At 37.6% G+C, this 16,280-nt stretch overlaps 1 protein-coding gene across 1 annotated transcript in view; it reads right to left on the bottom strand.

The window, feature by feature from the left end:
- Nucleotides 1-16,280, bottom strand: part of ARHGAP24 (Rho GTPase activating protein 24) — a 422,684-nt gene that overhangs the window by 258,212 nt on the left and 148,192 nt on the right. Inside the window, exon 2 of the mRNA XM_030846995.3 lies at nucleotides 15,908-15,995. Within this exon, the coding sequence (XP_030702855.1) occupies nucleotides 15,908-15,995 (88 nt within the window). The remainder of the gene's footprint in view (nucleotides 1-15,907; nucleotides 15,996-16,280) is intronic.

Here is a 16,280-nt window from a genome sequence, read left to right as displayed (position 1 = left end):
AGCACTGTACTGTCTGTTTTCTGAGCTTGATTGGATGGCAAAGCCCTTTTCAACTACTGGATAAAAAAGGTGAATGCAAACAGCCCATGAGTACATAATTAAAACCAAGCCACAGAGAACAATGAGGGGAAGGGGATCACATTTATTCCAGCAGATAACTTGTTAGTAAACAGCTTCTATCATCAAAGTACTAAATGACACAATTGGTGTTAGTGGTAATGGAGTGAAGGATGAGGCAGTGTGGACTGCTTTTTAAAGAGCGTAGAGTCTGTGAAGTTAATGAACTTCTCCAGTGTCTTAAGGCACTGAGACAAAGAGCTATGATCAAATTAAATAGCTCAGAGATGCAAGGCTCTTTTCATTTTGGCTAATCCAATACAATCATTCCCTGGATGATAAAACTGAGGTCTAGTCTATTCATTAATTCAACGAATGTGCATTGAGCATATACTACATGACAGTCACTCTGCTAGGTACTAGGGATGGAAGGTATCATTTCTGTTCTCAAGAGCATCAAATCTGATGGAGAAGGAAGAGAATACAGACAACATAAGAAAAGCGAGTCTTGCGGAGAGAGGAAGGAAATGCAGAGTACGCTAACTTTTATTTTTAATTTTTTTTGAAGTATAGTTGATTTACAATGTTGTGCCCATCTCTGTTGTACAGCAAAGTGACTCAGTTATACACATATAGACATTCTTTTTTATATTCTTTTCCATTATGGTTTATCACAGGATATTGACTATAGTTCCCTGTGCTATATACATTAGGACCTTGTTGTGTATCCATTCTAAATGTAAGGGTTTGCATCTACCAACCCCCAAACTCCCAGTCCATCCCTCTCCCTTCCCCCTCACCCTTGGGAGCCACAAGTCTGTTCTCTATGGAGTACACTAACTTTTAAATCCATAATCTCATTTCTTCATTTGTTGTCCTTATTTTTCTTAACTCTTGGATATTTGGCTTCTGTGGGATCTAGAAAATTAACCTATCTATATCCTCATTGGTATAAGGAAGCTGTAGCATGTGGTGGTTTTGTGGGCTCAGATGAGTGTGAAGCCTGGTTTTAGCATTTATTACGAATGTGAATTTTATCACTGTTGATGAGTGAGGAGAATGGCATCTATCACAAGTGTATTCATATTAAATGAACTGTTGTATTTAAAATCTGACATTCATTAGTACAGGCCTCACACAGTTCAGTGAACATTAGCTCTAAAAATTATGGAAGTGTTTCTCACACTGATGTTAAAGGAAAACTGGTGGGTTAGGAGCAGAAACATGTTCATAAATGAGTGGTGGGGGGAATAAACTACTCCTCTGAGTAAATAAGTTTGTTAGTTTTACGAGCAAACAAAGTATTGACATTTAGTGTGAGATACTTAGAGCTTTAAGACGTTAATGTACATTGTAAAAAGGAGAGTTTAGAAGAAACTTCAAGCTTACTTGATCTTGCAAGGGATGCTTCCATCTCAGAATACTTATGAATATCTCCCTGAACTTGTGTGGACTGAACAAAGTATGGGAAATGTTTCTCATGCTAGGCACACCCAATCTCCTATTAATGGTATTCATTGCTTTAAAAGTCACATCAGGGCTTCCCTGGTGGCGCAGTGGTTGAGAGTCCACCTGTCGATGCAGGGGACACAGGTTCGTGCCCCAGTCCTGGAAGATCCTACATGCCGCGGAGCGGCTGAGCCCGTGAGCCATGGCTGCTGAGCCTGCGCGTCCGGAGCCTGTGCTCCGCAGCGGGAGAGGCCACAACAGAGAGAGGCCCTCGTACCGCAAAAAAAAAAAAAAAAAAGTCACATCACAGATTTCAGCTCTGGTCAGATTCTAGAGTTCTAAATGAGCTAAGACAAAATTTAAAGTGAGGGTTTCGGTTTGGTCACTAAAACGTTTTAGATTCATCATGATTGGGGGAAAAAAAGAGATATTATTCAGAGATGGAGCTTCTAAATAAAAATGTTGGCAAACAGGTCCTGAATCATGATGTTGAGGCAGTGGGTAATGGCATGGCCTGGGGAGACACTCTGTCTCAGAATTCTAATTTTGTCTCTGGTGGCACCAGTGGGGATTAGTGATTTATAATAGTATCTTCAGACTCCTTTTCATAGGTTTGCTTTTTTTAATCTAGCACAAGCGTTGGCTAGCTATGGCACATGGGCCAAATCTGGCTTACTGTCTATTTTTTACATTTTTAAGTGATTGGAAAAAAATCAAAAGAAAAATAATATTTCTTGATATTTGAAAATTATATAAAACCCAGATTTCGGTATTCATTAATAAAGTTTTATTGGAACACAGCCATACCCACTTGTTTTATACTACAACAGCAGAGTTCAGCAGTTGTAGCAGATACTTTATGGCCAGCAAAGCCTACAGTACTTGCTCTCTTGTTCTCTCTGAAAAATGTTTTCTGACCCCTGATCTAGGATATAGAATGAATGATAGAAATGAATATGAGTAGGTCAACATTTCTACAAATACTGTAAGAGAGCCCTTCTCATATGGACACTTCTCAAAAGTGGGATCTTATGATCGGTTTATAAATGCTCCAAATGTCTTTCGGTTGACATGGTTGAAAATGTCTTTCGGAATTTCAAGAGATTACAAACATTTTTAAATGCCCTTTGTGACATTTTAATAGCCTCTTTTAAATGTATATTTTAAGGCATTTTAAGTAGGAAGGGAATTTGGAAGCAAACATCTCAAATACTTTTTTTATATAGAAGAATACGAGTAGCTAAAGCATGCTGATTTTCAATGCATTTATTTAAGTCATGTTCAGAACTACTTGTGTATATAGAATTATGTTTTCATACCACAACAATTCCTACTCACATTCTCTAAATGGTTTGCACACATTAACTAAGCAAAGAAAAAAAATACAAGCTTCATGGCTGCCTACAGACATAGGCAGACAAAAAAAGAGATTGTCCTAGTTGCCTTTGGGTAACAAATATAAATACATGGCTTTCAACTTACAGTACTAACACAAAAGGGAAAAATTAAGATAAAGAGTGTGTTGTAAAATTAAATGCCTTAGCAACATATTTAACCAGTGATCAAGAAAATGACCAACTTCTATGCTAAAACACTATTAAAATATCCCCAAATTTTCCTATAAGGTAGATACCAAATTTAAATGACAGCAAATTAATTTATCCAATAACATTATTTGATCACCCTAGAAGGAGTTGCAAATACAGACTTGGATGATAAACTTTCATTGCTGATGTCACATAATTATCTCAAAAACTCAAAAATTGGCTATATGCTTTTCCTTCTCAGAGACACCATGAATATCTCTCAGATGGCCTCACCATCTGAGTAGGTTCAAGTTTTGGTAAATTAAAAATTTTATAGCCTCCAGAGCCATGAAATGTTCTCCAGAAAGTTTTTTTGTAAATGGATAAAATAGGTCTGTAGAATTACATAATCATAGAACCAGCGGGGGAATAAAACACAACTGAATCAGGGCAGTAAAAGTCAAAAACTGATTACTAGTACCACATAGTTACAAATAATAAAAAAGATTGTCGTGTTTATGCACATATGTATATAGATGAAATAGATGATGTACAGGAACACAGAGATGAATAGTTAAATATAGAGATGGAGATAGAAATATAGAGACTAATAATGTCTCTTGTCCCTAAATTTAAATTACAGTTCTAAAGCTGGAGTCCACAACTGAGTTTCAGGGAATCTCTGAAGCCCCCATAAGTGTCTGCAATTTTGGTAGGTAAATACATTTTTTTTTTTTTTTTAGCAAAAAGATCCATAATGCATTTATTGGATTCTCTTGGCACCCATGTTTTCTAATTTTTCAATTACCTCTGAAAATCATTCTGGAAAATAGTTAGAATGGAAACATTTTTTATTAAAATTTACGTAAGTAATATGTAATTATCTAAGGATATTATTAATAATTAGTATATTCCTGGCTAAAGTTGGGATAAATGACACCTTCTCCTTTGTTGAAGGGTTTACTTTCATTTCCAGGCAGATGAAAATCACTTTAAATTACCTTTCAAATTTTCTCTTTTTTTCTGTTACCATAGCTGCCTCTTCATCTCTCATCCCCTTTTTTCCCCTGTGTTCATCTCTTCTATTCTTTTTCTGGGGGAAGGAAGAGAAAAAGAAAACCTCTACTTTCTAGTTATTATTGATTTGGGACACTGGGCTGAGATGGGGCTTTGGGAGTCCTAGATATTGGTAATTGCCCTTAAAACTCATAATGGGTCTCTGCTTGAATAATACCTGTGCAGGTCACTGGACTGATTCCCAATAAAGGAACAGTATTAGGTGTGCTTGTTAGTGGCTAGACAGTGGTGATAACTTGGCTAGTGTGCGGAGGAAGTTAGTGAAGAAATGAGGCCAATTTCAGCAGTGTGAGTTCTGCCATGAAGAGAACTGAACTCCAGCGTGTAATAGTTTTCTGTAAGAAAAAATTACAGGTGCAGATTCTTCCTTTCACATAGCTATTCACATATAAGAAAGTCCACTGCAGACAAGTGTGGTTTTCTCCCCACTTTTTCATGACAGTATAGTTGTGGCCTTATAACTCTTAAGTGAACATCTTTAGCCAGTGCATATCTTTATGATAGGCTTACACATATAAATAACTGCATGTAAATGAAAATGCCTATTCTCACTTCAAGTGCCCAAATTGTCATCCTTAATGGAAGATCTAAGAAGAGATACAAGTCTATCTACTTCAATTACTACCAATAAAAACTATTCACAAGTTCATATTTCAAAAACTAGGCTCCATTCTCCAATATCTCACATTTTAAGCCAGAATACGTACATATATAAATAAAGTCAGTGATAAGTAATATTTATATTTACACATGTATTTACTAGCTAGTGTTTGACCTTGATCAAACTACTTTTCTGTGCCTCAGTTTCTTTATCTGGAAATGGATATAGTAATAGAGGTGAGGATTAAATAGTAATGTGGTAAGGATTAAATTAAGTGATACATTTAAAAAGTCTGAAACATTGTCTGGGATACAGAAAGTTAGATACAGATAAAGCTATAAATACTCTAATGGATACTGTGATGCTCTGTCTAGATCCCAGAGGCCAGTATATTGGCTGATGGCTCATAGAGGCCCTCATGGAAACTGTTCTCCATTGCAACCTGGAACTGCTTCACATGAGTTTACTTGTCTCACCTCCCCCCAGTCAATGACTAGACTAGCTGATGCCAGGAAACAAAGGTTTGGTCCCTCAGGTTAGAGCAACTCTAGGAAGCATCCAACCTCCAGAGCTCCCCATAGCATCAGCTGAGACATTAACTGCAATGGTGTTTTGGGCAAGCTTCTCCTTCTGCCTGATCCTGCTTTCCTCAATTCCTTAGAGATGAAGTATCTCCAGACAGCACTCCCCAGTAAATGTTCGAACATAACTCTCCATCAGAGTGTGTTTCCCTGGACTCCAATCTAAGATTATAGATAGATATAGATAAAAAGTCATTTTTCCATTATCCTGAAATTGTTAAGATCTGAATCTGAAGAGAGAAGTTACTCACACTCTAAGTTTAAAAAAAAAAAAAAAATGAAGGTTGTGCCTGGCCACTTCCCTATAGGGCTTATGGATAAAACACATTTCAGAGAAGGAACCCAAATGCCATCCCTCTGCCCCTGACTATTACAAGAGGAAGACTAGAAAAGGGGAAGTGCCACTTGGATATAACAGTTTTCAAGATGAACACTATTTTTTTGAGGAGAAAGAAGAAAATTCTCTGAACCATCAGAACAAGTCAGGGGAGCACAAGAGAGCTGCTCATCAATTTTGAAGCTAGAACTGTCACCTAGCACTTCTCCAAGTTGCAGACTCACATGATGTGTGAAACCACTGAACTGCTGGGTGTGAAGCTCATGCTTCATGGAGAAGGGGGCAAGATGGCAGGGTTGAGGGGGTCAGTGACAGTGAAATAGCCTGTATATCCCCTACTTGGCAGACCAGGGTCCATGAGTTTCCAGGTAGCTGAATAAGCACAAAGCAAGCAGCTGGCCTTTGAGCCATTTTGTTGGTAGCCCATCAACCAGGACCATGCCCAAGGTAGAGACTCCTATCACATGACATGCATTTCCAATTCTAGGGACATTATAAAATCTGCAAAGGCACCTCATGAGAGAGTCAGCACTTGAAGAGGTGTGTAATAACCAGTCAGTGTTAAGGTGCTACACCCCAGCGGTAGCTTCTCTGCAGGAAGATCTCTACCTCCTTCCATTTCTCTTGGTATCATTACCAGAGAGAAAAGGCAGAGGAGTAAGAAAGAGGATGTGAGGAGTTTCCCTCCACTTGAACCACTAGAACAGCAGAAAGGTCTTTGCTGTACCATGAGGCGGAAAGATCCTACACAGGAGGGAATAAGCCTTCAACATAGCCAAGTCGGGAATAGTTACTGCCAACAATAAACTCATTTCATATGGTTGACTTTCCTCCACTAACCTGGTAAATATATACACTTCAGTAAGTACTCGGCACCTTGAATTATATTGCACTAGGTGTTACGGATATAGTAATGAGAAGATAGATGTGGTTCCTAACTATATGAAGTACATACTTCCTCATCTCTTTTTACCTGTCTCTGTCTCTGAATCACTACTTCTCCCTCTGGCAGGCTATTCTTCTAAGAAAGCTAAGACATCAGCATTCCATTAATTACTCTATTTTATTTTAACATCACAAGGGAAACATGCACAGAAAACATTTTGAGAAGGAAAGAAACCGACTGCATTTTCCCTCTTCGAGGACTATGCATTAAAGGTCTGCCAACATTTCTCCCTCAACCACATTTCCCCAAAGCTTAGTACTTGGCCATAAAAGCTCACTCCAGTCTAAAATTTGGCATGTCTGACAGCAAAGTCTGCAAATTTGCCAATTTGGATCACATCTCCTTTTTGAATAACAAGCAGATAAATAGGAAAAAATTGGAGTGAAATGTTACAAATCATGACATTATTCAGAGAGACAATTCCTTTCATGGGATAGTACTCTATAAGAAATTAACCCTAAATTATGGTAATTTGTTTCAGATAGATTTTTACAAAAGCCTAAAATCTGCAGAGGAATGTTATACAAAAACAAATGTAATTAAGTACTGTAATACAAAGACCTGAAACCCTCAATTCTATTGGAAAATCTTGAGTTTTCTTTCAAATTTACACATGATTATTATTAATTTCATAGGACATTTCAGACTAAAGCAAAACCAAAAATGGAACAAAACAAAGTAGCATACATGGAAAAATAATAAAGATATACAGGTGCTAAAGATATATACATATAATGTGTATATAAATATACATTATATATTTTGTTTTATATATATATATATATATATATACACACACACACAAGTCTACACACTCATACACAAATGTGTGTGTATGTATATACTGCTAGGATATTTGGCAAAGAGCTTTCTGGAGGTATTTGCCATTTTTGCTAGAAAACATTATAGGCACATATGATTAAATAATTTAATCCTATTCATCATTTTTCATTGATTATACCTTGGGTAGTTGGGCTTGAGGTATTTGTCCATAAAGACAGAATCGTGTTGGATATGTAAGTATCATTTGCAGCATGGGATTTTAGAAGTTGTGATCGACAAAATTCCACAGAAAAAGTCAGTGTAGAATAAGTATGTGTTACAAGGATCTGCAGACAGGCAGTCCTTCAGAAGGTTCTATACAAGGCATTGACCACATTTCTCCAATCCTTCCTGTTTCCTGCATTTTCTGACAAGTGAAAACACTCTTGGATTTTCCAGATTCTCTATGTCAAACTATCACACAATTGGAATAATTAGAAAATATTATCTTGTCATTCTCATTTGCAAAGATAAATCAAGTGTCATGCTATCCCTAAGTAATCTTTTTTTTTAACATCTTTATAGGAGTATAGCTGCTTTACGATGTTGTGTTTCTGCCACATAACAAAGTGAATCAGCTATATGTATACATATATCCACATACCCCCTCCCTTTTGCGTCTCCCTCCCACCCTGCCTATCTCACCCCTTCTAGGTGGTCACAAAGCACTGAGCTGATCCCCCTGTGAGATGGAACTGCTTCCCACTAGCTATCTATTTTACATCTGGTAGTGTATATAGGTCAGCACTACTCTCTCACTTCTTCCCAGCTTCCCCTTCCACTTCCTGATGTCCTCAAGTACATTCTCTACATCTGTGTCTTTATTCCTGTCCTGCCCCTAGGTTCGTCAGAACCATTTTTTTTTTAAGATTCCATATATATGTGTTAGCATACGGTATTTGTTTTTCTCTTTCTGACTTACTTCACTCTGTATGACAGACTCTAGGTCCATCCACCTCACTACGAACACCTCAACTTCGTTTCTTTTTCTTGCTGAGTAATATTTCATTGTATATATATGCCACATCTCCTTTATCCATTCATCTGTTGATGGACACGAGGGCTGCTTCCATGTGCTGGCTATTGCAAATAGTGCTGCAATGAACATTGTGGGACATGACTCTTTTTGAATTATGGTTTTCTCAGAGTATGAGCTCAGTAGTGGGATTGCTGGGTCGTATGATAGTTCTATTTTTAGTTTTTTAAGGAACCTCCATACTGTTTTCCATAGTGGCTGTATCAATTTACATTCCCACCAACAGTGCAAGAGGGTTCCCTTTTCTCCACACCCTCTCCAGCATTTATTGTTTGTAGATTTTTTAATGATGGCCATTCTGACTGGTGTGAGGTGATACCTCATTGTAGTTTTAATTTGCATTTCTCTAATGATTAGTGATGTTGAGCATCCTTTCATGTGTTTGTTGGTAATCTGTATATCTTCTTTGGAGAAATGTCTATTTAGGTCTTCTGCCCATTTTTGGATTTGGTTTTTTTTTTTTTTTTTTTTGATATTGAGTTGCATGTGCTACTTGTATATTTTTAGATTAATCGTTTGTCAGCTGCTTTGTTTGCAAATATTTTCTCCCATTCTCAGGGTTGTCTTTTTGTCTTGTTTATGGTTTCCTTTACTATGCAAAAGATTTTAAGATTCACTGGGCCCAATTTGTTTATATTTATTTGTATTTCCATTTCTCTAGGAGGTGGGTCAAAAAGGATCTTGCTGTGATTGATGTCATAGAGTGTTTTGCCAATGTTTTCCTCTAAGAGTTTTATAGTGTCTGGTCTTACATTTAGGTCTTAAATCCATTTTGAGTTTATTTTTATGTATGGAGTTAGGGAGTGTTCTAATTTCATTCTTTTACATGTAGCTGTCCAGTTTTCCCAGCACCACTTATTGAAGAGGCTGTCTTTTCTCCACTGTATATTCTTGCCTCCTTTATCAAAGATGAGGTGACCATATGTGCATGGGTTTATCTCTGGGCTTTCTATCCTGTTCCATTGATCTATTTCTATTTTTGTGACAGTATCATACTGTCTTGATTACTGTAGCTTTGTAGTATATTCTGAAGTCGGGGAGCCTGCTTCCCCACCAAGCTCCATTTTTCTTTCTCAAGATTGCTTTGGCTATTCGGGGTCTTTTGTGTTTCCATACAAATTGTGAAATTTTTTGTTCTAGTTCTGTGAAAAATGACATTGGTAGTTTGATAAGGTTTGTGTTGAATCTGTAGATGGCTTTAGGTAGTATAGTCACTTTCACAATGTTGATTTCTCCAATCCAAGACCATGGTATATCTCTCCATCTGTTTGTATCATTTTTAATTTCTTTCATCAGTGTCTTATAGTTTTCTGCATACAGGTCTTTTGTCTCCTGAAGTAGGTTTATTCCTAGATATTTTATTCTTTTCGTTGCAATGGTAAAAGGGGGTGTATCCTTAATTTGTCTTTCTGATTTTCCATTGTTAGTGTATAGGAATGCAAGAGATTTCTGTGCATTAATTTTGTATCCTGCTACTTTACCAAATTCATTGATTAGCTCTACTAGTTTTCTGGTAGCATCTTTAGGATTCTCTATGTATAGTATCATGTCATCTGCAAACAGTGAAAGTTTTGTGTCTTGTTTTCCCTTTTGGACCCTTTATTTCTTTTTCTTCTATGATTGCTATGGCTAAAACTTCAAAAACTATGTTGAATAATAGCTGTGAGAGTGCGTAACCTTGTCTTGTTTCTGATCTTAGAGGAAATAGTTTCAGTTTTTCACCACCGAGAATGATGTTGGCTGTGGGTTTGCCATATATATCCTTTATTATGTTGAGGTAGGTTGCCTCTATTCCTACTTTCTGGAAGGTTTTTATCATAAATGGGTGTTGAATTTTGTTAAAAGCTTTTTCTGCATCTATTGAGATGATCATATGGTTTTTCTCTTTCAATTTGTTAATATGGTGTATCACATTGATTGATTTGCATATATTGAAGAATCCTTGAATTCCTGGAATAAACCCCACTTGATCATGGTGTATGATCCTTTTAATGTGCTGTTGGATTCTGTTTGCTAGTATTTTGTTGAGGATTTTTGCATCTATGTTCATCAGTGATACTGGCCTGTAGTTTTCTTTTTTTGTGACATCTTTGTCTGGTTTTGGTATCAGGGTGATGATGGCCTTGTAGAATGAGTTTGGGAGTGTTCCTCCCTCTGCTATATTTTGGATGAGTTTGAGAATGATAGGTGTTAGCTCTTCTCTAAATGTTTGACAGAATTCGCCTGTGAAGCCATCTTGTCCTGGGCTTTTGTTTGTTGGATGATTTTTAATCACAGTTTCAATTTCAGTGCTTACGATTAGTTGTTTATATTTTCTCCTTCTTCCTGGTTCTGTCTTGGAAGGTTGTACTTTTCTAAGAATTTGTCCATTCTTCCACATTGTCCATTTTATTGGCATAGAGTTACTTGTAGTAATCTCTCATGATCCTTTGTATTTCTGCAGTGTCAGTTGTTATTTCTCCTTTTTCATTTCTAATTCTGTTGATTAGAGTCTTCTCTCATTTTTTCTTGATGAGTCTGGCTAATGGTTAATCAATTTTGTTTATCTTCTCAAAGAACCAGCTTTTAGTTTTATTGATCTTTGTTATTGTTTCCTTCATTTCTTTTTCATTTATTTCTGATCTGATCTTTATGATTCCTTTCCTTTTGCTAACTTTTGATTTTTTTGTTCTTCTTTCTCTAATTGCTTTAGGTGTAAGGTTAGGTTGTTTATTTGAGATGTTTCTTGTTTCTTAAGGTAGGATTGTATTGCTATAAACTTCCCTCTTAGAACTGCTTTTGCTGCATCCCATAGGTTTCTGGTCGTCGTGTTTTCATTGTCATTTTTTTCTAGGCGATTTTTGATTTCCTCTTTGATTTCTTCAGTGATCTCTTGGTTATATAGTAGTGTATTGTTTAGCCTCCATGTGTTTGTATTTCTTACAGTTTTTTTCCTGTAATTGATATCTAGTCTCGTCGTGTTGTGGTCGGAAAAGATACTTGATACGATTTCAATTTTCTTAAATTTATCAACCCTTGATTTGTGACCCAAGATATGATCTATCCTGGAGAATGTTCCATGAGGACTTGAGAAGCAAGTATATTCTGTTGTTTTTGAATGGAATGTCCTATAAATATCAATTAAGTCCATTTTGTCTAATGTGTCATTTAAAGCTTGTGTTTCCTTATTTATTTTCATCTTGGATGATCTGTCCATTGGTGAAAGTGGGGTGTTAAAGTCCCCTACTATGTATGTGTTATTGTCGATTGCCCCTCATATGGCTGTTAGTATTTGCCTTATGTATTGAGGTGCTCCTATGTTGAGTGCATAAATATTTACAATTGTTATATCTTCTTTTTGGATCTATCCCTTGATCATTATGTAGTGTCCTTCTCTGTGTCTTGTAATAGTCTTTATTTTTAAGTCTATTTTGTCTGATATGAGAATTGCTATTCCAGCTTTCTTTTGATTTCCATTTGCATGGAATCTCTTTTTCGGTCCCCTAACTTTCAGTCTGTATGTGTCCCCAGGTCTGAAGCTGGTCCTTGTTGACAACATATATATGGGTCTTGTTTTTGTATTCATTCAGCCAGTCTATGTCTTTTGTTTGGAACATTTAATCCATTTACATTTAAGTTAATTATCAATATGTATGTTCCTATTCCCATTTTCCAATTGTTTTGGGTTTGTTTTTGTAGGTCTTTTCCTTCTCTTGTGTTTCCTGCCTAGAGAAGTTCCTTTAGCATTTGTTGTAAAGCGGGTTTGGTGGTGCTGAATTCTCTTAGCTTTTGCTTGTCTGTAAGGTTTTTAATTACTCCATTGAATCTGAATGAGATCCTTGCTGGGTAATCTTGGTTGTAGGTTTTTGCCTTTCATCACTTAAATATGTTCTGCCACTCCCTTCTGTCTTGCAGAGTTTCTGCTGAACGATCAGCTGTTAACCTTCTGGGGATTCCTTTATATGTTATTTGTTGCTTTTCCCTTTTAATATTTTTTCTTGTATTTAATTTTTCATAGTTTATTTAATAGTTTGCTAGTTTTCTTCTCCTTGGATTTATTCTGTATGGGACTCTCTGCACGTCCTGGACTTGGTTGACTATTTCCTTTCCCATGTTAGGGAAGTTTTGAACTATAATCTCTTCAAATATTTTCTCAGACCCTTTCTTTTTCTCTTCTTCTTCTGGGACCCCTATAATTTGAATGTTGGTACATTTAATGTTCTTCCAGAAGTCTCTGAGACTGTCCTCAATTCTTTTCATTCGTTTTTCTTTATTCTGCTCTGCAGTAGTTATTTCCACTCTTTTATCTTCCAGGTCACTTATCCGTTTTTCTGCCTCAATTATTCTGCTATTGATTCCTTCCAGAGAATTTTTAATTTCATTTATTGGGTTATTCATCATTTTTTGTTTGCTCTTTAGTTCTTCTAGGTCCTTGTTAAATATTTCTTGTATTTTCTCCATTCTGTTTCCAAGATGTTGGATCATCTTTACTATCATTACTCTGAATTATTTTTCAGGTAGACTGCCTATTTCCTCTTCATGTGTTTGGTCTGGTGGGTTTTTATCTCACTCCTTCATCTGCTGCATATTTCTCTGTCTTCTCATTTTGTTTAACTTACTGTGTTTGGGGTCTCCTTTTCGCAGGCTGCAGGTTTGTAGTTCCCGTTGTTTGGTGTCTGCCCCCAGTGGGTGAGTTTGTTTCAGTGGGTTGTGTAGGCTTCCTGGTGGAGAGGACTGGTGCCTGTGTTCTGGTGGGTGGGGCTGGATCTTGTCTTTATGGTGGGCAGGGCTGCCTCGTGTGGTGTGTGTTGGGGTGTCTGTGAACTTATTATGATTTTAGGCAGCCTCTCTGCTAATGGGTGGGGTTGTGTTCCTGTCTTGCTAGTCGTTTGGCATGAGGCATCCAGCACTGGAGCTTGCTGGCCATTGGGTGGAGCTGGGTCTTAGTGTTGAGATGGTGATCTCTGTGAGAGGTCTCGCTGATTGATATTACACGAGGCCGGGATATCTCTGGTGGTCCAATGTCCTGAACTTGGCTCTCCCACTTCAGAGGCTAAGGCCTGACACCAGGCCAGAGCACCAAGACACTGTCAGCCACATGGCTGGTGCTTCTGGAAGGATGAGTGTTTCTTTCTAGTTCTGCTGCACAACACGGGTTCACCCATGTATACAGGTGAAGCAGGGCCAGGAATGAAAAGTCCTATTTTCCTTTGTGCTTAGTTTAGCTTCACTTGCTCACAGGGTGCCACATGCAGATGCCTTGCCCCAGCCTTTCCAACCAGAGTTTCTGGTGCAAAAAGCCCTAAGTAATCTTGATTTTGCAAAAATTGGTTAAAATCATGTGATACCAACCCTCACATCCTCATACAAATACAGAAACATTTGCTTGGAAATTCCATCCTAATGTTAGGGACACACCAAAAACCGTGATGACCAAGATTCATGGCTCAAACACTGGATTCTCAATGCAGCCATTGTGTTTTTCCAATTCTCTCTTTAAAGAAGCATTTGGCACAGTTCTCTTGTCACTCCATAAGATGATTCAGAATTATAAAACCTAATTTAGAAGCTACTACATATTGTATTAATGATTCAGAAAGCATCTTTTCAAATGAGCTATGGGCATAGTATTGATATGTTTATTTCCATAATTATTGCAGCCAACCTGAACTTACTTGAAAAAAAAGAAATTTTTTTTTGGAATGACAATCTTCAGATTCTACAGCATACAGTCATAAACCCCTTAAGCTTTGCTCATTAAAAGCCATTATATCATATGCATTGCACTCGAAACACATACCCAAGAACTGCAACCTTGGAGGGGAGGTTTTGTGATTTCATGGGCTTGAAGACACAGCTCTTCTGAGAACAGTCTTGACAATATCTACCTACAGTATATCAGAACATCTTCCCCAAAGAGTGAAATCTCTACACATTTAGTAGACTTGCATGGGAAAGTGGACCTTTAGTGTTATTGAAGATACAGAATCAAAGCTTTCAGTTTAATACCATGCTCATTTCAAAGCCCACAGGCCTAATGTCTGAGAATAAACAGTGAAAGAAATTTCCTCTACTGATACTTCAAAGACTTTGAAACATCTGGAATTTGGTTCCATATAGGGTATTCCACCAAGAAGTAAGTATAAAAAGATTTTAATAGAGCAAACAGGATTCAGGTTTCCTACAATATGTTCTCCCTGGGGGGAAACAACACAATGCATCCGACTAAGCTTTCTGCACTTCAGCTGCATTAATTAACATTTAGTCATGGATTCCATTGTGAGCCAGATGAACCCAGAGCTACAGCTGTTTTCATTGAGGAGAAAAAATATGCTTTCACATTTTAGATTCTTAGCATTAATAAATCTTGGGAAAATGTTTTATTGACTGCCTTTGTACTGGCATTATTGATATGCATTACATATTAGTCACCCAAATAAAGTCACACTCACCCTAGGCTGTGATTAAGTCAATGTTAATATCACATTAACTGGGTCAGTCAGAGCCAAAGCTATGAAAACCAGGTTCCTAACTCCCTTTTTCTTACACCAAGTATTAAAGAAGGGCTAATGAACTGATCAAAGAAGTAGATCACAGCCTTGAAAAGAGTGTTGCTGGGTGAGTCAAAGACTTAAGTGGAGATCAGGTATTCTGAGAGGGGTGGATGCAGATGACTAAAAAAAATGAACAGATGTTGAAGAAATGTAACTGCAGGATTTGATGACTTGGCAGAGACATTCTCAATGCTACCAGCCAAACATGTGGAAGTGGTTGGTTGTGAATGAAGATGAGGTACAGAACTGCAATCCTTGGTCAGTTATTTAAGGAGAGTTTTTGTTTTGTTTTGTTTTTATAACAAAGGCTCCTTAAAGATGCAGTTTTGGGGCTTCCCTGGTGGCGCAGTCGTTGAGAGTCCGCCTGCTGATGCAGGGGACACGGGTTCGTGCCGCGGTCCGGGAGGATCCCACATGCCGCAGAGCGGCTGGGCCCGTGAGCCATGGCCGCTGAGCCTGCGTGTCCGGAGCCTGTGCTCCGTGACGGGAGAGGCCACGGCAGTGAGGGGCCCGCGTACCGCAAAAAAAAAAAAAAAAAAAGATGCAGTTTTGTAAGAAAATATGACAGTGAATCAGCTGGACAAGGCATTCTACCTGGAACACCTAGTCAAATTTCATGCCACAAGAGCACTGTAAAATTACCTTTGTCTCCAATAGTCCCTAACAAGTGCTGTGTCATGACTTCTGGTCAGCTCTGGAGTCTCATGGACAAATGGAAATCCAATAGTCATGTGGACACATGTATGTGTGTACATGTGTTCATTTGTACCAGTGTACAAACCTGGAATCATTATCTGTGTAAATACTAACCAACATTGACCCTTGCCTCGTCAAATTAATGTTCTTAGCCATGACTCAAGAAAAATAGAGGCTGTCTGACCTGTCTTCACCTTTACCAACATGGAATGGCAATAGTTGAATCAAACCAGAAAACTATCTTACCTGGAACTACTTCAAAAAGGAATTTCCCTGGGCTCTCTTCATTGCAGGGATGTTCAAGGACTTTATTTCCAGGCAGAAAAATAGTACCCTGTGAACACAAATGTCCCAAACATCATTATCAGATGGCAAATATTGAATTTCATCATCAGTGAATATTCAAGGTGCATCTGTAACCCAGGATACAGTAATATGCATCAGACTCATTTATATTCCCATCTAGTCCAAAATCATGTAACAGCATCATATTCATTCAACATTTAACAAATATTTGTTGAGCACCTAATATATACAAAACACTGTGTTAGATGCTGAGTTCATTTTAAGCACCAATTTATTAAATGTACTCTGTGTACTGAAAATTTTTACTGAGCAT

The sequence above is a fragment of the Globicephala melas genome, chromosome 5 (assembly GCF_963455315.2).
Source record: "Globicephala melas chromosome 5, mGloMel1.2, whole genome shotgun sequence".
Classification (NCBI taxonomy): domain Eukaryota; kingdom Metazoa; phylum Chordata; class Mammalia; order Artiodactyla; family Delphinidae; genus Globicephala; species Globicephala melas.
The sequence above is the reverse complement of the archived record's forward strand: the minus strand, read 5'-3'. Positions and strand labels throughout refer to the sequence as shown.